This window comes from Manis pentadactyla, chromosome 1 (assembly GCF_030020395.1).
Source record: "Manis pentadactyla isolate mManPen7 chromosome 1, mManPen7.hap1, whole genome shotgun sequence".
In the NCBI taxonomy this organism is placed as follows: Eukaryota; Metazoa; Chordata; class Mammalia; order Pholidota; family Manidae; genus Manis; species Manis pentadactyla.
The window spans coordinates 124779340-124804729 of NC_080019.1; the positions used below are offsets into that span (position 1 = coordinate 124779340).

General features: G+C 36.6%; 1 protein-coding gene across 7 annotated transcripts in view; it reads right to left on the reverse strand.

Annotated features, from left to right (window-relative positions):
- SENP5 (SUMO specific peptidase 5) overlaps positions 1–25390 on the reverse strand; it is a 116664-nt gene that overhangs the window by 44888 nt on the left and 46386 nt on the right. For all 7 annotated transcript variants that reach the window (XR_005022659.2, XR_005022658.2, XR_008997383.1 and 4 more), the window contains exons 3-6: positions 12567–12672; positions 12292–12430; positions 11984–12031; positions 9620–9697 (exon numbers count right to left, since the gene is read on the reverse strand). Coding sequence is in view for 4 of the 7 variants with exons in the window: in XM_057501475.1 (XP_057357458.1) it covers positions 9620–9697; positions 11984–12031; positions 12292–12430; positions 12567–12672 (371 nt within the window). In the remaining 3 variants the exon portion in view is untranslated. The remainder of the gene's footprint in view (positions 1–9619; positions 9698–11983; positions 12032–12291; positions 12431–12566; positions 12673–25390) is intronic.

Below are 25390 nucleotides of genomic sequence, written 5' to 3' on the forward strand. Positions count from 1 at the left end.
TGCAATGCATTCCTTTTAGGAGACTTCAACACACCACTCACTCCAAAGGACAGATCCACCAGACAGAAAATAAGTAAAGACACAGAGATACTGAACAACACACTAGAACAGATGGACCTCATAGACATCTATAGAACTCTACACCCAAAAGCAGCAGGATACACATTCTTCTCAAGTGCACATGGAAAATTTTCCAAAATAGAACACATACTAGGCCATAAAAAGAGCCTCAGTAAATTCATAAAGACTGAAATTCTACCAACCAACTTCTGAGACCACAAACGGATAAAACTAGAAACAAATTGTACAAAGAAAGCAAAAAGGCTCACAAACACATGGAGGCTTAACGACATGCTACTAAATAATCAAGGTATCAACGACCAATTTAAAAGAGAGATCAAGCAAGCAGTTCTAAGAGGAAAGTATATGGAAACCCAGGCATATTTAAAGAAGGAAGAACAATCCCAAATGAATAGTCTAAAGTCACGATTATCAAAATTGGAAAAAGAAAAAATGAGGCCTAAAGTCAGCAGAAAAAGGGACATAATAAAGATGAGCGAAGAAATAAATTGAGAAAAATATAACAATAGAAAAAAAATCAATGAAACCAAGACCTGGTTCTTTGAAACAAAATAGATAAGCCCCTAGCCAGACTTATTAAGAGAAAAAGATAATCAACACACATCAAGAGAATAAAAAACGAGGAAATAAAAATGCGATGAACCCCACATAAATACAAAGAATTATTAGAGAATACTATGAAAACCTATATGCTAACAAGCTGGAAAACCTAGAAAAAAATCACAATTTCCTAGAAAAATACAACCATCCAAGACTGACCAAGGAAGAAAAAGAAAACCTAAACAGACCAATTACCAGCAATGAAATTGAAGTGGTAACCAAAAAACTACCCAAGAGCAAAACCGCCTGGCCAGATGGATTTACTGCGGAATGTTATCAGACATACAGAGAAGACATAATACTCATTCTCCTTAAAGTTTTCCAAAAAAAAGAAGTGGAGGGAATACTCTAAATTTCATTCTATGATGCCAGCATCACCCTAATACCAAAACCAGGCAAAGACCCCACCAAAAAAAGAAAATTAAAGAACAGTATCCCTGATGAACATAGATGCAAAAATACTCAACAGAATATTAGCAAACTGAATTCAAAAATACATCAAGAGGATCATACACCATATCCAAGTGGGATTCATCTTAGGGATGCAAGGATGGTACAACATTCAAAAATCCATTAACATCATCCACCACAATAACAAAAAGGACAAAAATCATCTGATCATCTCCATAGAGGCAGGAAAAGCATTCGACAAAATTCAACATTCATTCATGAGAAAAACTCTCAACAAAACGGGTGAGGGCAAGTACCAAAACATAATAAAGGCCATATATGATAAACCAACACCCAACATCATACTGAACAGCAGGAAGCTGAAAGCTTTTCCTCTAAGATCGGGAACAGGACAGGGATGCGCACTCTCCCCACTGTTATTCAACATAGTACTGGAGGTCCTAGCCATGGCAATTAGACAAAACAAAGAAATACAAGGAATCCAGATTGGTAAAGAAGAAGGCAAACTGTCACTATTTGCAGATGACATGATATTGTACATAAAAACCCTAAAGACTCCACTCAAAAACTAATAGAACTAATATATGAATTCATCAAAGTTACAGGATACAAAATTAATACACAGAAATCGGTGGCTTTACTGTACACTAACAGTAAACTAGCAGAGAGAGAAATCAGGAAAACAATTCAATTCACAATTGCATCAAAAAGAATAAAATACCTAGGAATAAACCTAACCAAGGAAGTGAAAGATGTGTACCCTGAAAACTACAAGACACTCTTAAGAGAAATTAAAGAGGACACTAACAAGTGGAAACTCATCCCATGCTCTTACCTCGGAAGAATTAATATTGTCAAAATAGCCATCATGCCCAAAGCAATCTACACATTCAATGCAATCCTTATCAAATTATCAACAGCATTCTTCAATGAACTGGAACCAATAGTTCAAAAATTCATATGGAAACACCAAAGACCCCGAGTAGCCAAAGCAATCCTGAGAAGAATAAAGTGGGGGGGGGGATCTCGCTCTCCAACTTCAAGCTCTACTACAAAGCCACAGTAATCAAGACAATTTGGTACTGGCACAAGAACAGAGCCACAGATCAGTGAAACAGAATAGACAGTCCAGACATCAACCCAAACATATTTGGTCAATTAATATATGATAAAGGAGCCATGGACATACAATGGGGAAATGACAGCCTCTTCAACAGTTGGTGTTGGCAAAACTGGACAGCTACATGTAAGAGAATGAAACTGGATCATTGTCTAACCCCATACACAAAAGTAAATTCAAAATGGATCAAAGACCTGAATGTAAGTCATGAAACCATAAAACTCTTAGAAAAAAACACAGGCAAAAATCTCTTGGCCATAAACATGAACAACTTCTTCATGAACATATCTCCCCGGGCAAGGAAAACAAAAGCAAAAATGAACAAGTGCGACTATATCAAGCTGAAAAGCGTCTGTACAGCAAAGGACACCATCAATAGAACAAAAAGATACCCTACAGTGTGGGATAATATATTCATAAACGACAGATCCGATAAAGGGTTGAAATCCAAAATATATAAAGAGCTCAAGCACCTCAACAAACAAAAAGCAAATAATCCAATTAAAAAATGGGCAGAGGAGTTGAACAGGCAGTTCTCCAAAGAAGAAATTTAGATGGCCAACAGACACATGAAAAGATGCTCCACATCGCTTGTCATCAGAGAAATGCAAATTAAAACCACAATGATATATCACCTCACACCAGTAAGGATCGCCACCATCCAAAAGACAAACAACAACAAATGCTGGCAAGGTTGTGGAGAAAGGGGAACCCTCCTACACTGCTGGTGGGAATGTAAATAGTTCAACCATTGTGGAAAGCAGTATGGAGATTCCTCAAAAAGCTCAAAATAGAAATACCATTTGACCCAGGAATTCCACTCCTAGGAATTTACCCCAAGAATACAGCAGCCCACTTTGAAAAAGTCATATGCACCCCTATGTTTATTGCAGCACTATTTACAATAGCCAAGAAATGGAAGCAACCTAAGTGTCCATCAGTAGATGAATGGTCAATGAAGATGTGGTAGATATACACAGTGGAATATTATTCAGCCTTAAGAAGAAAACCAATCCTACCATTTGCAACAACATGGATGGAGTTAGAGGGTATTATGCTCAGTGAAATAAGCCAGGTGGAGAAAGACAAGTACCAACTGATTTCACTCATATGTGGAGTATAAGAACAAAGAAAAAACTGAAGGAACAAAACAGCAGCAGAATCACAGAACCCAAGAATGGACTAACAGTTACCTAAGGGAAAGAGACTGGGGAGGATGGGTGGGAAGGGAGGGATAAGGGGTAGTGGAGAAAGAAAGGGGACATTAAGATTAGCATTTATAATGTGGGGGGAGGCACAGAGAGGGCTGTGCAACAGAGAGAAGAAAAGTAGTGAGTCTACAGCATCTTACTGAGCTGATGGACAGAGAGTGTAATGGGGTTTGTGGCAGGGCCTTGGTGAAGGGGGGAGTCTAGTAAACATAATGTTCCTCATTTAATTGTAAATTAATGATACCAAAAAAAGAATACAGTAAAAAAAAAATGAACACATGGGACTACATCAAACTAGTAAGTTTCTGTACAGCAAGGGACACCATCAACAAAACAAAAAGGCATCCTACAGTATGGGAGAATATATTTGTAAATGACATATCCAACAAGGGGTTAACATCCAAAATATATGAAGAACTTACATGCCTCAACACCCAAAAAGCAAATAACCCGATTAACAAATAGGCAGAGGATATGAAGGGACAGTTCTCCAAAGAAGAAATTCAGATGGCTAACAGACACATGAAAAGATGCTCCACAACACTAATCATCAGAGAAATGCAAATTAAAACCATAAGAATAAGATGTCACCTCACACCAGTGAGGATGGCCAGCATCAAAAGGGCTAAGAACAACAAATGCTCGTGAGGATGTGGAGAAAGGGGAACCCTCGTACGCTCCTGGTGGGAATGTAAGCTAGTTCAACCACTGTGGAAAGCATTATGGAGGTTCCTCAAAAAACTACAAATAGAAATACCATTTAACCCAGAAATCCCACTCCTTGGAATATACCCAAAGAATACAACTTCTCAGAGTAAAAAGACGTATCACCCCTATATTTATTGCAGCACTATAATAGCCAAGATATGGAAACGACCTAAGTGTCCATCAGTAGATGAATGGATAAAGATGTGGTACATATACACAATGGAGTACTACTAGTAGCAGCCATAAGAAAGAAATAAATCCTACCATTTGCAACATGGATGGAGCTGGAGGACATTATGCGCAGTGAAATAAGCCAGGCAGAGAAAGACAAGTGCTAAATGATTTCCCTCATTTGTGGAGTATAACAATGAAGCAAAATTGAAGGAACAAAATAGCAGCAGACTCACAGACTCCAAGTAGGGACTAGTGGTTATGAAAGAGGAGGTCTATAGGATGGCGGGATGGGAGGGAGGGAGGGAGATGGTGATTAAGGGGTATTATGTTTCATACTCAGTGGTGTTGGGGGTCACCGGGAAAACAGTGGAGCTAAGAGAAGGCAAACAGTGAATCTGTGGCATCTTACTACACTGATGGACAGTGACTGCATTGGGGTATGGTTTGGGACTTGATAATATGGGTAAATGTAGTAACCACATTGTTTTTTCATGTGAAACCTGCATAAGAGTGCATACCAGTAGTACCTTAATAAAAAATTTAAAAAAAAGAAAGTACCCAGAGAGAGAAAATAGATTACTTATAAAGGACATCCCATCAGGCTATTGGCAGACTTCTTAATAGAAACTCTAATGGCGAGATAGGAGTGGCATGATATATTTAAAGTACTGAAATAGAAGGACTTCCAACCAAGAATCCTCTATCCAGCAAGATTATCATTTAAATTTAACACAGGTCTTAACAAATTTCCAGATAAACAAAATTTGAAGGAATTTGCCACCATTAAGGAAGCCTAGAAGATATGTTAAAGGGACTGTTGTAGATGGAAATGACCCTAAGGCTAAATAGATTTAATCAGTGAAAGTAAAGGTAGTAAACAAACTAATTACCAAGCAAGTACGAAATTAGAACAAAAGAAGCAAAATCAACTGTACACAAAATCAGTCAAGAGATACACAAAAAGTGCAGATGATGACATCTAATATGAAAAATGTGGAGGAAGGAGGAAAAAAAGTATCTTTAGACTGTGTTTGAAATAAAGTAATGAACAATTTAAGATAGACTTACACAGTACGGAAGCTCTCCTTGAATCTCTGGTAACCACAAAACTAATGTCTACAATAAACACACCCAGAAAAAATACAGAAACTTAAAAAAAAAAGAAAGAAATCCAATTACAGCACTAAAGAAAACCATTAGAGAAGAGAATAAGAGAGGAAGAAAGGAAGAGAGAGGAGCTCTAAAAAACAGCCAGAAAAGAATATATAAAATGGCAGTTAAGTACATACCTATCAATTCACTTAAAATGTAAAATGATTGAATGCAGCAATCAAAAGACATAGAGTGGATAAGGAAATGACCCATCAATATGCTGCCTACAAGAAATTCATTTCAGACTCAAAGACATACAGACTGAAAGTGAAGGCATTAAAAAAGATATTCCATGCAAATAATAAGGAGAGGAAACCAGGAAAACCAGTACTTATATCAGACAAACTAGACTTCACAACAAAGAAAGTAACTAGACAAAGAAGGACATTACACAATGATAAAGGGGTCAGTCCAGTAAGAGGATACAACCATTATAAACATCTATGCACCCAACCCAGAAGCACCTAAATATTTAAAACAAATACTAACAGAACTAAAGGGGGGAACAGATTGCAACACATTTATTTTAGGAGATTTTAACACACCACTCAGATCAATCAGACAGAAAAGGAAAACAAAGGCACTGAACAACACCTTAGATAAGATGGACTTAACAAAACAAGTATCTATAGAACAGTCCACCCAAAAGCAGCAGGATATATATTCTCCTCAAGTGTACATGGAACACTCTCCAGAACAGATCACTTACGAGGCCACAAGAAGAGTCTTAATAAACTTAAAAAGACAAACTGCATCAAATAGCTTCTCAAACTACAATGGTATGAAACTAGAAATAAATTACACAATGAAAATAATACCTACAAATACATGGAGGCTGAACAACATGCTTCTAAGTAATCAATGGATCAATGAATGAATTAAAACAGAAATCAATCAATACATGGAGACGAATGCAAATGAAAACCCAACTGCCCCAAATCTGTGGGAGGCAGCAAAGGCAGTTCTAAGAGAACAGTACACAATACAGGCTTTACCTCAAGAAACAAGAACAATCCCAATTAAACAGTCTAGATTCATACTTAAAGAAACTAGAAAAGAACGAATGAAGCCCGAACTCAGTAGAAGGAGAGACATACTAAAGATCAGAGCAGAAACAAATAAAGAAGAATAAAACAATAGAAAAATTAATGAAACTAGGAACTGGTCCTTTGAGAAAATAAAATAGGCAAACCCCTACCCAAAATTATCAAGAAATAAAGAGAATGAACATACATAAACATAATCAGAAACAAAGAAGGAAATAATGAATACCACAGAAATACAAAGAATTATTAGAGAATACTATGAAAAACTATATGCCAATAAACTGGACAACCTAGAAGAAATGGGCAACTTCCTAGAAAAATATAATCTCCAAGATTGACCCAGGAAGAAACAAAATCTGAATAGACCAATTACCGGCAATGAAACCAAACTGGTAATCAAAAAACTCCCAAAAAACAAAATCTGCAGTCCAGATGGCTTCCCAGCTGAATTCTACCAAACATTCAGAGATAATACCCATCCTTCCTAAAGTTTTCCAAAATGTAGAAGATGAAGGAATACTTCCAAACTCTTCTATGAGGCCAGCATCACTCTAATACCAATACCAGATAGACACCACAAAAAAAGAAAATTATAGACCAATATTCCTGATGAACACAGATGCAAAAATACTCAACAAACTATTAGCAAACTGAATCCAAAAATACATCAAAAAGACCATCTATCATGATCAAGTAGGATTTCTCAAAGGATGCAAGGATTACACAATATTCAAAAAGCCATCAACATCACACACCAATCACATTAACAAAAAGGACAAAAATCACACAGTCATCTCAATAGACACTGAAAAAGCATTTGACAAAATTCAACATCCATTCATCGTAAAAACTCTGAACAAAATAGGTATAGAAGGCAAGTACCTCAACATAATAAAGGCCATATACAACAAACCCACAGCCAACATCATACTTAACACCAAAAAGCTGAAAGCTTTTCCTCCAAGATCAGGAGCAAGTCAAGGATGCCCACTCTCCCCACTTTTATTCAACATAGTACTGGAGGTCCTAGCCATGGCAATCAGACAACACAAAGAAATAAAGGCATCCAAATTGGTAAGGAAATTAAACTGTCACTGTTTGCAGATGACATGATATTGTACATTTAAAAACCTACAGAATCCACCCCAAAACTACTAGAACTAATAACTAAATTCATCAAAGTTGCATGATACAAAATTAATACAGAGAAATCTGCTACATTCCTATATACTAATAGTGAACTAGCAGAAAACAACTCCATTTATAATTGTATCAAAAAGAATAAAATACCTAGAAATAAACCTAACCAAGGAGGTGAAATACCTATCCCCTGAAAACCAAAAGATACTCATGAAAGAAAGAAGACACCAAGAAAAGAAAATACATCCTGTCCTCACAGATAGGAAGAATTAATATTGTCAAAATGGCCATCCTGCCCAAAGCAATCTACAGATTTAGTGCAATCCCTATCAAAATACTGATAGCATTCATCAATGAACTAGAATAGTTCTAAAATTCCTATGGAACCACAAAAGACCCAAACAGCCAAAGCAATCATGAGAAAGAAGAACAAAGCTGGGGGAATATGCTCACTGACTTAAAGCACCACTACAAAGCCGCAGTTATCAGGACATTTTGGTACTGGCACAAGAACAGACCCATAGATCAGTGGAATGGAATAGATAGCCCAGATATAAACCCACATATCTACAGTCAATTAATATATGATGAAGGAGCCATGAACATACAATGGGGAAATGATAGCCTGTTAAATAAATGGTGCTGGGAAAACTGGATAGCTAGCTACATGTAAGAAAGTGAAACTGGATTACTAACTCCATACACAAAAGTAAACTCGAAATGGATCAAAGACCTGAATGTTAGTCATGAAACCATTAAACTCTTGGAAGAAAACATAGGCAAAAATATCCTGAATATAAGCATGAGTAATTTTTTCCTGGACACATCTCCTTAGGCAAGGGAAACAAAAATGATTAAGTGGAACTACATCAAACTAAAAAGCTTCTGTACAGCAAAGGACACCATCAGCAGAACAAAAAGGCAGCCTACATTATGAGAGAATATATGTGCAAATGACTCATCTGATAAGGGTATACCATCCAAAATATATAAAGAACTCATATACCTCAACACCCAAAAAAATAACCCAACTAAAAAATGGGCAGAGGACCTGAACAGACACTTTTCCAAAGAAATACAAATGACCAAAAACATGAAAGATGCTCCACATTGCTAATCATCAGGGAAATGCAAATTAAAACCACAAGGAGGTATCACCTCACACCAGTAAGGATGGCCACTATCCAAAAGACAAGAAACAACAAATGCTGGTGAGGATACCAAGAAATAGGAGGCCTCCTACACTGTTGGTGGAATGCCAATTGGTGCAACCCCTGTGGAAAGCAAATATGGAAGTTCCTCAAAAAACTAAAAATAGAAATATCATTTGACCTGGTAATTACACTCCTAGGAATTTACCTGAACAATATCCCTGATTTGAAAAGATATATGCACCCCTAAGTTTATCACTGCACTGATTGCAACAGCCAATATATGGAAACAACCTAAATGTTCCAACAGATGAACGGATAAGGAAGAGGTGGTACATATACACAATGGAATATTATTGTGCCATAAAAAAATAAATTCCATCATTTATGAAAACATGGATGGATCTAGAGGGTATCATGCTCAGTGAAATAAGCCAGGCAGAGAAAGACAAATACCATATCATTTCACTTACCCACAAAGCAAAACAGAAGGAACAAAACAGCATTAGACTCACAGACACTGAGAAGTGACTAGTGGTTACCAAGGGGGAGAGGAGGCAGATAAAAGGTCACAATAATTCGCAATCACAATGTAAGCTGATCATGGGGACTGTTGAACCACTGTGATGTACATTTGAAACCAACCTAAGATGGTATATTAATGACACTTTAATAAAAGATAAAAAGATTTAGGAGAAACAATAAAAAATAACTGTCACATTTAAGAGTCTGTTTCTGATTAACATCATATTGGCATCATACTTCCACTCAATGTGATTTATCATCTGCATTTCAAATTCAGAACAAAGAAGAAATAAAGAATACCTTTTTAGTCCATCTTTTTACTCCATTATATCCTTTGGTTACCAGCTGTCTATGAAAAAAGCTGTTGAAGAAGTGAACCTAGAAGAGTCATCAAACAAGTACCCAGATTATTTAGGCCATGCCCAGATTTAACTTCAAAAGAAAATGGAAAATTAAAAATTCTTGAATGTGAGATACACCAAAAGATGAGGAAAAGTTTCTAATTAAAAATAATGACCAAAATATAGAAAATACATTATATAGTACACAGAAGATCTATTACAAATTTTAATTAGAATACCTCACATATGCAGTCCATAGTCAGGATTGGAATGGGACAGTAAACTTAGATTACCTGAATCCACTCAAGTAGAGAAGCAATGTGACAAATCTGTCCGTATCAGGTGATAAAGTTGAAAGAGGCTATAAAAAATGAGGTTAAGGACTGCCTTGAACTCAAGGGATTAGGATTATAAAACCAACACGATCTAAAGGAGGTGGATTTGGAGTCTCCTGTTGTCGTAACAACTATAAAAAGGCCTTAGCATGATCACTTCTAGCACTGAAAAGAATTACCTGGTCATATAGAGAATCATGTCGTGGCATCCCTGTCTTCAAATTTCTGGCTTATAAAACCAGTATCAACTCATCTAAGATAGTTAACATATTGTGCTTTTAAAATCTCATTCAGTAAATGTCACTCACTTGGGATGATGAAACTGCTCTCTCAGTGCTGAGGTTCTCAGGGTGTGGTCGAGCACACTACCAGTATCAGCATTACCTGGGAACTTATTAAAATGCAAATTCTCAGGCCCCACCCAAGACCTACTAAAGCACAAACTCTGAGGGTGGAGCTCAGGATTCTGGTTTTATAAAGCTTCCAGAGGATCCAGATGCATATTTGTTTGGAGAGCCATGCAGCTTAAGATATCAATAAAAAAGAGCCTATATTAGCTCTAGCACGGGTAATTCTCAAACTTTGAGAAGGAAAAAAGCTTGTTAAAATACAGATTTCTAGCCCCACCTCCAGTTTCTGATTTAGTAGATTTGGGTTGGAGTCCAAAATTTTGCATTTCTAGTAAGTTCCCACGTGATGTCAATGCTGCTGGTTTCAGGATTATACTTTGAGAACCACTGTTTTACTAAGTGTTCTTTTAATCCAGTGAAAGTTTATAATTAAATGCAGAAGTAACAAAGGTAAATTATAGCCTTGAAATTGATACTGTTATGTAAAAAATCATCTGTATTTTAAACTATGTATTTTTGATGATTAAGAGAATTTGACATAATAGAGAATCTGACAGATTAGCCTCATGATTCCAATTTAAAATGCAAAACAGATTAGTAATTTCAAGCAGAAAGTTCTAAGACATTTTGTGTATATTCATAAATGGCATTGGAATCTGAAAGTAATTATATTTACCTATTTAAATTATTAGATTTATAAAAGATTATAAAGTAAGTACTTAGAAAGATTTTGCTTGGTAAAATCAAAGGCTGCCCATCAGCCAATTTCAGTATTCAGAAGGACAAATATGTAAAATTTAAAAAATAGCTTTGATATTTAAGCTCTACAGGTAATTTTAGAGTCCAAAGGGGGTTAGTTTGTATTTGAGCTGAGTTTCACAGATCAATCCAAGAAAAAGTAAAGATGTATACTACTTTACTACATTATTCAAGAAAGCAAAACTTTAAATTTAAAAGCATAAAGCAAACAGACCCTTTGTGCATCTCCCCACTGTTAAAGATGTAACAGGCTCAAAATGGAGTCACTGCGCTAAGCCCACATCACCAAACTGAGACAGTACCTAATTGCAGTTTCAGACTCTCCCAGAACTGTAATCTTAAACAGTCAAACTGGAATTACCTGGTCTGCACTAATGAGGCAATCTGCCTGAGAGATCTCTCCTTTCCCTAAAGGAAGGTGACTTTGCCTGAAACAATCCACTCTTGCTAGTAAGTTCCATGTCCTACCCCCTTCTGCCTGTAAGTCTTCCATTTTGTACAGTTCCTCAGAGCCTCTCTTTGATTGTTATATGGGATGTTGAAATTCATAAATCAATAAATAAAACCAGTAAGATCTTTAAATTTACTCAGTTGAATTTTGTTTTCTTGAATATTGTTTTTTATCACCAGAAAAAAAAACCACCTCAAGATATCAACACATCCACTCTGAAACAAATAAGCTGGAAAACACTGGCATCATGACTTTCTTATGTAGGAAAGATTTATAGAATATATGCACAAACTTAACATGATGAAGACAAAATCTAACACTTTTTTAAAAATCTAAGTAATATCAAATAACTGAATTAAGTTTAAAGAGAGAAACTTCTCCTTTTAATACACAAGGACTCTCCTGAAGAAGAGTAAGTTTTCACTTACTTTGTCTGGGACTGTATCCATTATCAGCTCACCGTACATATTAATGACCTATAAAAAGTCAACATAAAACCAGCTTACTAACCCTATATAATTGAGAACATCCCACTCAGAATGAATAACATATTGATACTGCTTTCAGTAATCAAACCTTTTGGACACTGCGGTTAGTGAATGAGTAGCTTCAAAAAGGAATAAAGAATCCTTGATTCCAAAAGATACTGTGAGACCAACCCAAAAGTCATTAATTTTATTTTACTGTCCAACATCCTGTGCAACTTTTCCATGCTAAGAACCTAAAATAAACTCACCTGGTCATTCAGCCAATTCTGACCATCCAGGGTCGCCAAATCATCCATATCCAGCATGTGCTTATTGTAGAAGATACGGAAGTTGCATTTTTTATGTCTTGCTCGATAGTTTGTTATTTCCTTATTGATAAATGGTTTTCTGCAACATAAAGATTTCAAAAGATAAACATGAGTTCTCCTCAATATATTGCTAAGTATATTTTTTTATCAAAAGAAAAGTTATATTTGCCAACAATTGTATTTTCAAGGGCTTAACTTAAGCATCACTGACAAACCTATTAGAAAAATCTTCATTAAAGACATCTTTTAATCTTCCAAGGACATCTTTTTCACTGAGTGGGACCAGACTGCCATATTTCTTCATAACCTCATCTAGGAATCCTTAAATAAAGGAAGAAAGAAAATTAAGATGGAAAAATATTTGCAGCAAAGTAATTCTCCAAATACTTTTAGTAACACAACACATATTTAAACTATGACTAACACACATTACACTATAAAAGAAATATTTTAAAAGTTATGCTTTGTAAAAAAATTAATGAATCAGGGCATCAGCATTCCAAATTAGAAATGCTGTAAGGCATCATTTCATATTGGATTTTTAAGCTGATGCATTGTTAGGGAGGGAATGGCTTACTAAAACTAAGGATTGATATCTTTTGGTAAAGATAAGAATCCTATCACCTAAAGAGTGAAACCTAAAGAGCTAAATCACACAGTTAAATATGTATAACATTTGACAAGTGAAGGAATCATCTATGTAAAAATCACAATTGGAAGAAATTAATTGTTAAGACGGTTGTTACTCAAAGAAAAAGTTGAAAGAGTTAACTGTTGCCTCCATGGATTAGAAGTTTGGGATGGAGAGGGTAGGGCAGGACACTGCTGTTTTTCTCACTATAAAACGTGAAGTATCCTATGTTTAAACTATGAACTTGTGTTGTTTAGATGAAAGAAAAAAGGGAAAAAAAAAAGGAAAGCTGTCAGTGAAAAAGCAGTTCTAAGAGGGAAGTACACAGCAACACAAGCCTACTTCAAGGAACAACAACAATCCCAAACAGTCTAATCTCATAGGTAAAGAAACTAGAAAAAGAACAACAAATAAAACCTAAAGTTAGTAGAGAGGGACATAATAAAGATCAGAGTGTAAATAAAATAGAGAAGAATAAAACAATAGAAAAAAAATCAATGAAACCAAGAGCTAGTACTTTGAGAAGATAAAAAAATATACAAATCCCTAGCCAGACTTACCAAGAAAAAATGAGAGTACACAAGTAAACAAAATCAGAGTTACAACTGTCTTCACAGAAATACAAAGAATTAGAAATACAAAGAATTAAGGAATTCTATGAAAAATTATATGCCAATAAATTGGACAAACTAGAAGAAATGGACAAATTCCTAGAAAAGTACAACCTTCCCAAAATGACCCAGGAAGAAATAGAAATTCCAAACAGACCAATTACCAGTAATGAAATTGAACTGGTAATCAAAAAACTCCCAATAAACAAAAGTCCATGACTGCTTCGCAGCTGAATTCTACTGAACACTTCAGGAAGAGATAATACCCATCCTTCTTAAAGTATTCCAAAAAATAAAAAGGAGGGAATATTTCCAAACTCATTCTATGAGGCCAGCATCACTCTAATATCAAAACCCAACAAACACACTACAAAAAAAAGGAAAATTATGGACCAGTATCCATGATGAACATAGATGCAAAAATCCTCAACAAAATATTAGCAAACCAAAACATCAAAAGGACCATCCATCACAACCAAGTGGGATTTATTTCAGGGATGCAAGGAGGGTACAATATTCAAAAATCAATCAACACCACACACCACATCAACAACAAAAAGGATAAAAACCAAACGATCATCTCAATAGACACTGAAAAATCATTTGAAAAAATTCAACATCAATTCATGATAAAAACTTCAACAAAATAGATATATAGGGAACATACCTCAACATAATAAAGGCCACATATGACAAACCAACAGCCAACATCATACTCAGTAGCAAAAACCTGAAATATTTTCCTCTAAGAACAGGAACAAGACAAGGATGTCCACTCTTACCACTTTTATTCAACATAGTACTGGAGGTCCCAGCCACGGCAATCAGACGAGATAAAGAGGTAAAAGGCATCAAAATTGGTAACGAAGGAGTTATTTAAACTGTCACTATTTGCACATGACATACTATATATAGAAGACCCTAAAGCACCTAACAAAAAACTAGAATAACTGGATTCGGCAAAGTTGCAGGATACAAAATTAATACACAGAAATCTCTTGCACTCCGATATATAAATAACAAACTACCAGAAGGAGAAATCAGGAAAACAATTTCACTTACAATTATATCATAAAGAATAAAATACCTAGGAATAAACCTAACCAAGGAGATGAAAGACCTATACTCTAAAAAGTATAAGACACTCGGAAGAGGATTAAACATGGCAGCGTGGGAGGTTAGACAGAGGCTTCCTTCTAAAACCACATATAATACGAAAATATAATTAATGCAACTAATCCTGAGAAACAGGAAAGAGGACTGCACCAGACCGCATACAACTGGAAAAAGGAGCAGACCTCACAGAACAGGGTAACGTACCAAAGCTGTGGCCCAGCAGGATCCAAGCCCTTCCCCAACCACAGCTCACCAGCAGGAGGAAGAGAAACAGAGCAGGGAGGGAGGGGAGACCTGGGACTGCTGAATACCTAGCTCCGGAGATCTGCTCTGGGAGTACAAACCTACATTTTATGGTGTTTTCATGATATTCATGTGATTAGGATATTGGAAAGCTAAGACAGGCAGAATTCCTGGAGAAACTGTGATTCCAGCAGCTTGTGGAAACCAGGGATCCATATACAGTTGCTCCGGGACAAAAGCTTATACCTGTGTACTTGGCCCACTGGTTCAGGCAGTGGAGACAGGCATAGTGGCCTGGAAGCAGGAAACAGCTCTTTCCTCCCCTGAGGCACCAATACCACTCCCCTGTGACCCCTAACATTGCTTCAGGGGCTGAACAGCTCCAGAGAGTAGAGCTTCTGGACACTAGAAGGCGCCATATACAAATATGAAACGCCAAAGGAAACTGATCCAGAGTAAAATTAATATAACTCCAGAGAAAGATTTAAATGACATGGACCTTATGACTCTTCCTGAAAGGGAGTTCAAAATAAAAATCATCAACATGCTAATGGAGGTACAGAAAGATATCCAAGAACTCAGGAATAAATTCAGGTCGGAGATCCAATTGCTGAAGAGCACGATGGAGGGTATTAAGAGGAGGCTGGATACAGTGGAGGAGATGATAAATGAAATAGAAACTAGAGAAGAGAATACAAAGAAGCTGAGGTACAGAGAGAAAAAAGGATCTCTAAGAATGAAAGAATACTGAGAGAACTGTGTGACCAGTCCAAATAGAACAATATTCGCATTACAGGGGTGCCAGAAAAAGAATAGAGAGAGAAAGGGATAGAAAGTGTATTTGAGGAGGTAGTTGGTGAAAACTTCCCAAATCTGGGAAAGGAGATAGTCTGTCAGGCCATGGAGGTGCACAAATCTCCCAACACAAGGGACCCAAGGAAGACAACACCAAGACATACAGTAATTAAAAATGGCAAAGATCAAGGATAAGAACAGACTATTAAAAAGAGCCAGACAGAGAAATATCACATACAAAGGAAAACCCATCAGGCTATCATCACACTTCTCAGCAGAAACCTTACAGGCCAGAAGGGAGTGGCATGATGTGTACTTAATGCAATGAAGCAGAAGGGCCTGGAACCAAGATTACTTTATCTGGCAAGATTATCATTTAAATTTGAAGGAAGGATTAAACAATTTCCAGATAAGCAAAAACTGAGAAAATTTACCTCCCATAAACCATCTCTAATCTATCATGGAGGGAATGCTATAGATGGAAGTATTCCTAAGTTTTAACAGCTGTCGCCAGAGGTAATAAAACCACAGTAAAGAAAGTAGAACAGCTATTTACTAAGCAAATGCAAAATTAACTATCCCCAAAGTCAATCAAGGGATAGACAGAGAATACAGAATATGATAACTAATGTACAAAGAATGGAGGAGGAAGAAAAAGGAGAAAAAGAAAAGAACCTTTAGATTGTGTTTGTAACAGCATATTAAGTGAGTTAAGTTAGACTCTTAGATAGTAAGGAAGTTAACCTTGAACCTTTGGTAACCACGAATCTAACGTCTGCAATGGTAATAAGTAGATACCTATCGATAATCAACCTAAATGTAAATGGTCTGATTGCACCAATCAAAAGACAGAGTCAAAAAGATTGAAATTGTACCAGCCAGTTTCTCAGACCTCAAAGGTATGAAACTAGAAATAAATTACGCAAAGAAAATGAAAAATACCACAAACACATGGAGGCTTCACAACATACTCCTAAATAAACAAAGAATCAATGACCAAATAAAAACAGAGATCAAGCAATATATGGAGACAAATGACAACAATAATTCAACAACACAAAATCTGTGGGACGCAGCCAAGGCTGTGCTAAGAGGAAAGTATACTGCAATACAGGCCTAACTCAAGAAAAAAGAACAATCCCATATAAGCAGTCTAAACCCACAATTAATGAAAATAGAAAAAGAAGAACAAATGAGGCCCAAAATCAGTAGAAGGAGGGGCATAAAAAAGAGTAGAGCAGAAATAAATAAAATTGAGAAGAATAAAACAATAGAAAGAATCAATGAAAGCAAGAGCTGATTCCTCAAAAAAATACACAACACAGATAAACCCCTAAGCCAGACTTATCACATAAACAGAATCAGAAATGAGAAAGGAAAAGTCACTACGGACACCACAGAAATACAAAAAATTATTAGAGAATACTGTGAAAAATTATATGCTAACAAAATGCTTAACCTAGAAGAAATGGACAACCTTCTAGAAAAATACAACCTTCCAAGGCTGATGCAGGAAGAAACAGAAAATCTGAACAGAACAATTACCAGCAACTAAATTGAACTGTTAATGAAAAAACTACCTAAGAACAAAACTCCAGGACCAGATGGCTGTACTGCTGAATTTTATCAAACATTTAGCGAAGACCTAATACCCATTCTCCATAAAGTTTTCCAAAAAATAGAAGAGGGAATACTTCCAAATTCATTCTATGAGACCAGCATCACTATAACACTAAAACCAAGCAAAGACACAACAAAAAAAGAAAATTACAGACCAATATCCCTGATGAACACAAATGCACAAATACTCAACAAAATATTAGCAAACCGAATTCAAAAACACATCGAAAAGATCATGCATCATGATGAAGTAGGATTTATTCCAGAGATGCAAGGATGGTACAACCTTCGAAAATCCATCAACATCATCCACCACCATCAACAAAAAGGGCAAAACCCACATGATTGGGGATCTTGTACCCCAACTTCAAGCTATACTATAAAGCCACAGTAATCAAGACATTTTGGTACTGGCACAAGAACAGACCCACAGACCAGTGGAACAGAATAAAGACTCCAGACATTAACCCAAACATATATGGTAAATTAATATACGATAAAGGAGCCATGGACATACAGTGGGGAAATGACAACCTCTTCAACAGTTGGTGTTGGCAAAACTGGACAGCTACATGTAAGAGAATGAAACTGGATCATTGTCTAACCCCATACACAAAAGTAAGTTCGAAATGGATGAAAGACCTGAATGTAAGTCATGAAACCATAAAACTCTTAGAAAAAAAAATAGGCAAAAATCTCTTGGACATAAACATGAGCGACTTCTTCATAAACATATCTCCCCAGGCAAGGGAAACAAAAGCAAAAATGAACAAGTGCAAATATATCCAACTAAAAAGCCTCTGTACAGCAAAGGACACCATCAACAGAACAAAAAGGTACCATACAGTATGGGAGACTATATTCATAAATGACAGATACAATAAAGAGTTAACATCCAAAATATATAAAGAGCTCATGCACCTCAACAAACAAAAAGTGAACAATCCAATTAAAAATGGGCAGAGGAGCTGAAGAGACAGTTCTCCAAAGAAGAAATTCAGATGGCCAACAGGCAAATGAAAAGATGCTCCACATTGCTGATCATCAGAGAAATGCAGATTAAAACCACAATGAGATATCACCTCACACCAGTTAGGATGGCAAACATCCAAAAGACAAACTACAAGAAATGTTGGCGAGGATGTGGAGAAAGGGGAATGAACCCTCCTACACTGCTGGTGGGCATGTAAACTAGTTCAACCATTGTAGAAAGCAGTATGGAGGTTCCTCAAAAAGCTCAAATACCATTCAATCCAGTAATTATAGCTCTAGGAACTTACCTGAAGAAAACAAAATCCCTGGTTCAAAAAGACGTATGCACCCTTGTGTTTATCACTGCATTGATTGCAACAGCCAAGATATGGCAACAACCTAAGTGTCCATCACTAGATGAATGGATAAAAGTTGTGGTACATATACACAATGAAATATTCTTCAGCCATAAAAAGAATTCCTAAACAACAACAAATGTTGGCAAGGTTGTGGAGAAAGGGGAACGAACCCTCCTACACTGCTGGTGGGAATGTAAACTAGTTCAACCATTGTAGAAAGCAGTATGGAGGTTCCTCAAAAAGCTCAAAATATAAAAACCATTTGACCCAGGAATCCTACTTCTAGGAATTTACCCTAAGAATGCAGCATCCCAATTTGAAAAAGACATATGCACCCCTATGTTTATCGCAGCACTATTTACAATAGCCAAGAAATGGAAGCAACCTAAGTGTCCATCAGTAGATGAATGGATAAAGAAGATGTGGTACATATACACAATGGAATATTATTCAGCCATAAGAAGAAAACAAATTCTACCATTTGCAACAACATGGATGGAGCTAGAGGGTATTATGCTCAGTGAAATAAGCCAGGCAGAGAAAGACAGTACCAACTGATTTCACTCATATGTGGAGTATAAGAACAAAGAAAAAACTGAAGGAACAAAACAGCAGCAGAATTACAGAACCCAAGAATGGACTAACAGTTACCAAAGGGAAAGGGACTGGGGAGGATGGGTGGGAAGGGAGGGAGAAAGGGGGAAAGAAGAAAGGAGGCCTTATGATTAGCATGTATAGTGTGTGTGGGGCACGGGGAGGGCTGTGCAACACAGAGAAGACAAGTAGTGATTTTACAGCATCTTACTACGCTGATGGATAGTGACTAGTGGGGTATGTGGAGGGGACTTGGTGAAGTGGGGAGTCTAGTAAACATAATGTTCCTCGTGTAATTGTAGATTAATGATACCAAAAGAAAAAAAGAAAAAAGAGAAAAAAAAATCCTGCCGTTTGCAACATGGATGGATCTAGAGGCTAATATGCTCAGTGTGAAATAACCCAGGCAAAGAAAGATAAATACCATATGATTTCACTTATTTGTGGAACATAAAGCAAAACGGAAGGAACAAAACAGCAGAAGACTCACAGACACTGAGAACTGGCTGGTGGTTACCATGTGGGAGGTGTTGGGGTGAGGAGGGGGATAAAAGTACAAAAAATTCTCAATTGTAATATGTTGGACAGGTAGATGGTAGTGCAGTCTGGAGAATACAAATGATTCTGTAACATCTTCCTATGTTGACAGATTGTAACTGCACTAGAGGAGGTGAGGACTTAATATGGGTAAATGGTGAACAACTGTGTTGTATACTTGAAACCAATATGACTATATATCAACTACACTTCAGTTAAAAAGAACTGCCACTGTATTTGTTGGTAAGGGTGTATAATTTCGTATCCCATAGCAAGGGACAAATTCTAAGGAATTTTTAGTATACAGTTTGAAAGACATGCTTATGATATTGAATAAATCTATGAGGTGAGCTTAGGTGGGTAATAGCTAGTGAGGCATATTTTAAGAGGGTAAGCAAAATTAAAGAATGACTTCTTGGCTAGAATAAAGGATAGGTCAATTTAAATAGTAAATATATGCATTTTAATGGTTTCCAAGAGGATCCACTGAAGAAACATACCTAAAGGCCCTAGAAAACAAAATCAGGACATTACTTCTAAGTAAATACAAAGAAGCTAAGGAAGGACTTAAAGGATCACAAAAATGCAGACATGACTTCGGTTATTCACTAATGCTGAATACAGAGAGCAACAGCTTGGGAAAACATCAGTCTGACAGTGTAGTCCTCAGAATTCAGATGGGAAAATGAGGACTGTTAGCCACTTATTTCAACCAGCTCCTTTCCAACTTCAAGAATGCCCTATGCTATGCATCAATACAAAATGGATAGGAAGTATCACAACAGAGTGACTATCCTGGGAATAGAGTGTTTTGTACAGAGGAGGGGTAGACAAAGGTGTCAAAAACCTGTTTTTCCTCCTTTTGTTCTTCCATTAGCATGGCTCCCAACTTGTAAGGCTTAACACAAGAGCAAAGGTCAGGATATAGTAATGAGGAGAGTTCCTTGCTTATGCCTGATTCTGGTCCAACCTTTAGGCATAAAGAAGACAGAAAGCGTGCCTCAAGTTCCAGCTTCATCAGAGTAGGAGACAAAGGTTTGGGACTACAAAACTAGAGCAGAGCATATATTTACCTACAGTGTTTACAATATCATATCTTAGTTGTCTAAGCATAGCCTGTGTCTACGCGGGAGAATGGACCCAAACAGAAGAGAGGAATACCATTAAAGGAACAAATTTTATACAAAAGAATGTCCTAGTAAGAAAAGATTAAACCTTAGGCACAGCAACCTTAATTGAAATTCCTCAAGTAAGAAAGCAGTCTCCTCTATCAAGGGGACATGGTTCCAATCCTAAACTAGTATCACAGGAAAGAGGTGTCCTTTGTTAATAATGTTATTTCTGGACAGTAGTATTTTGGAGGGTTTTTTTTTTGGTATCATTAATCTACAATTACATGAGGAACATTATGTTTACTAGGCTTCCCCCTTCACCAAGTCGCCCCCACAAACCCCATTACAGTCACTGTTCATCAGTGTAGTAAGATGCCGTAGAGTCACTACTTGTCTTCTCTGTGCTGCATAACCCTCCCCATGCCTCCCCCCATATTATACATGCTAATCGTGGTGCCCCCTTTCTTTTTCTCCCCTTTTATCCCTCCCTTCCCACCCATCCTCCCCAGTTCCTTTCCCTTTGGTAACTGTTAGTCCACTCTTGGGTTCTGTGACTCTGCTGCTGTTTTGTTCCTTCAGTTTTTCTTTGTTCTTATACTCCACAGATGAGTGAAATCATTTGATACTTGTCTTTCTCTGCCTGGCTTATTTCACTGAGGATAATACCCTCCTGCTCCATCCATGTTGTTGCAAATAGTAGGATTTGTTTTCTTCTTATGGCTGAATAATATTCCATTGTGTATATGTACCACATCTTCTTTATCCATTCATCTACTGATGGACACTTAGGTTGCTTCCATTTCTTGGCTATTGTTAATAGTGCTGCGATAAACATAGGGGTGCATATGTCTTTTTCAAACTGGGCTGCTGTATTCTTAGGGTAAATTCCTAGGAGTGGAATTCCTGTGTCAAATATTATTTCTACTTTGAGTTTTTTGAGGCACCTCCATACTGCTTTCCACAGTATTTTGGAGATTTTAAGTTGTTTTATTTTTCCTCTTATCTGTATTTTGTTTCACTTTCAGGTAATAAACATGGATCCCTAATGCAGCAGAAAGGACCTACCTTGGTCCTCACGAACTCTAGATGACAATGTCTCACTGATGCAAACCATTATCTCACTGGATCCAGAAGTAAAATGACAGTTAAGGAGAACTTACCATCAGCCAAGCACTAGCATATCTCATTTCATCCTTTTTACACTCCCATGTGTTAGATAGTATCCCTACTTTACAAATGGAGATAGGAAGAGTAGGGAGGTTAAGCAACTTCTCCAAGGACTGAACTAACATACAGTGTAACTGAGATTCTAATCGTAGGTCATGTGACTACAGAAGCTGAGCCAATAACTATTATGCTATGCTACCTCCAAAGCAGGGAATACTTGTTATCTTTTCTCTACAAAAACAACTCAGTTCTTCACCTTTACCATTTTAATACCCATGGACCAAGAACCACCCAGAAAATAGACCTGTTTGAATGAGTTAAATATATTATTCTTAACCCACTTTCACCAACCTAACAAACCAAAATGAAAAATGCATTTGAAATACAGAACTGCTTTTACTCCAAAAGAACTCAAATTTCAATGTGACCAAGAAACAAAGGATAAAATATTAGGAAAACAAAACAAACACCCTAGAGTCCAAATTATAATCCATTCTGCAAGTACAAAAGATAATATGAAAAACAAAACTGGAGTTGTTGTTTTATAAGTTAAATTACTCAACATGTTAAACCAACCATGTTGAACAGTATTTTCTTGAGATAACTGACTTGGGTCTCATCCCACCTGAATGTGGAGTAGGATTCATTTTGTTGTGTATGGAAGAAATGCAACCACTTGCTTCTCCAACAAAATACAATAAACATGTCAGGAACGTCCCATCAAAAAATAAGGAAGGCTGAATAGCCAAAGCAATCCTGAGAAGGAAGAATAAAGCAGGGGAAATTACGCTCCCTGATTTTAAGCCTTACTACAAAGCCACAGTAATCAAGACACTTTGGTACTCACACAAGAATAGACCCATAGACCTATGGAACAGACTATAGAGCCCAGATATAAACCCAAGCATATATGGTCAATTAATATACGATAAAGGAGCCATGGACATACAGTGGGGAAATGACAGCTTCTCCAGCAGCTGGTGTTGGCAAAACTGGACAGCTACATGTAAGAGAATGAAACTGGATTATTGTCTAACCCCATAAACAAAAGTAAATTCGAAATGGATCAAAGACCTGAATGTAAGTCATGAAACGATAAAAACTCTTAGAAAAAAACATAGGCAAAAATCTCTTGGATATAAACATGAGGAACTTCTTCATGAACATATCTCCCTGGGCAAGGGAAACAAAAGCAAAAATGAACAAGTGTGACTTTATCAAACTAAGAAGCTTCTGTACAGCAAAGAACACCATCAGTAGAACAAAAAGACATCCTACAGTATAGGAGAATATATTCATAAATGACATATCCAATAAGAGGTTGACATCCAAAATATATAAAGAGCTCATGCACCTCAACAAACAAAAAGCAAATAAGCCAATTAAAAAATGGGCAGAGGAGCTGAACAGACAGTTCTCCAAGGAAGAAATTCAGATGGCTAACAGGCACATGAAAAGATGCTCCACATCACTGATCATCAGAGAAATGCAAATTAAAACCACAATGAGATATCAGCTCACGCCAGTTAGGATGGCAAACATCCAAAAGACAAACAACAACAAATGTTGGCGAGGATGTAGAGAAAGGGAAACGAACCCTCCTACACTGCTGGTGGGAATGTAAACTAGTTCAACCATTGTGGAAAGCAGTATGGAGGATCCTCAAAAAACTCAAAATAGAAACACCATTTGACCCAGGAATTCCACTCCTAGGAATTTACCCTAAGATTGCAGGAGTCCAGTTTCAAAAAGACATATGCACCCCTATGTTTATCGCAGCACTATTTACAATAGCCAAGATACGGAAGCAACCTAAATGTCCATCAGTAGATGAATGGACAAAGAAGATGTGGTACATATACACAATGGAATATTACTCAGCCATAAGAAAAAAACAGATCCTACTATTTGCAACAACATGGATGGAGCTAGAGGGTGTTATGATCAGTGAAATAAGCCAGGCAGAGTAAGACAAGTATCAAATGACTTCACTCATCTGTGGAGTATAAGAACAAAGAAAAAACTGAAGGAACAAAACAGCAGCAGAATCACAGAACCCAAGAAAGGACTAACAGTTACCAAAGGGAAAGGGACTGGGGAAGATGTGTGGGAAGGGAGGGTTAAGGGGGGGATAAAGGGTATTATGATAATGTAGCGGTGGGGGGTGGGGGATATGGGAAAGGCAGTATAACACAGAGAAGACAAGTAGTGATTCTATAGCATCTTACTACCCTGATGGACAGTGACTGTAATGGGGTATGTGGTGGGGACTTGATAATAGGGAGAGTCTAGTAACCATAATGTTGTTCATATATTTGTACATTAATAATACCAAAAATATTAAAAATTAAAAATAAATAAGGAAGGCATGAAATACCTGAGACTAAACTTAAGGAATGTACAAAATCTAAATGAAAAGCAATACAAAATTCTAGTAATGGACACAGATCAATAAATGGAGTAAATAGGCAGAAAACTCAATATTGTTATGAATGCAATTTTCCCTAAATTAATCTCTAATATAGTACCAATCAAAAGCCACTGTTTTAATTGCAAAAACAAATCTGAAATTTATCTTGGGATATTATGAACCCCAAAAATTGTCCTTCTGGAAATGGATTTTCCTCATTCTTGCCTAGTATTTTTGGAAAAGCTTAAAGGGGCAAGGTTGATAAGGGATTAAAGAGGAGGGACTAGTCCCATCAAAATATAAAACTAACTGCAGCAATGAAAGCAAAATAGTACTAGCACAGAAATAGAGAAACTAAGTCTAGAAACAGACCCAATGGCAAATGGCATATTATAAGCATGGGAAAAAGATGAATTAATAAATAGTTTTAAAAACTACTAGATAAGTCTTTCATTCACAGTTGGAATTCATTTTAGTATAAAGAATGAGTTAGGGATCTATCTTTACTTTTTTCAAAATTGCTAAATGTAAAATAACACATTAATAGTCTAGAAGAAAATAGGGTTGGACATTTTTATAAACTTGAAATGGGCACAAGCTTTAATTTTAAGTAGAAGGGTTTTTTTCTAATACATGACCAAAAACATTTTAAAATAAAGTGCCAATCACCCAGTAATTCCTTTAGAACTTTTATGCCCATATGAACATATTTCTTCAATATGTCAGTTACACACTGTACTTAATCTTGAAGCTGCTATTCTTCCATCAATACATCATAAATATTTTTTTTCCTACATCAATTCAAAACACCCTAGTAGTCCATTAAATGAGTATGCTGTATTTTAACCAATTCCCTACGGATGACCATCTGT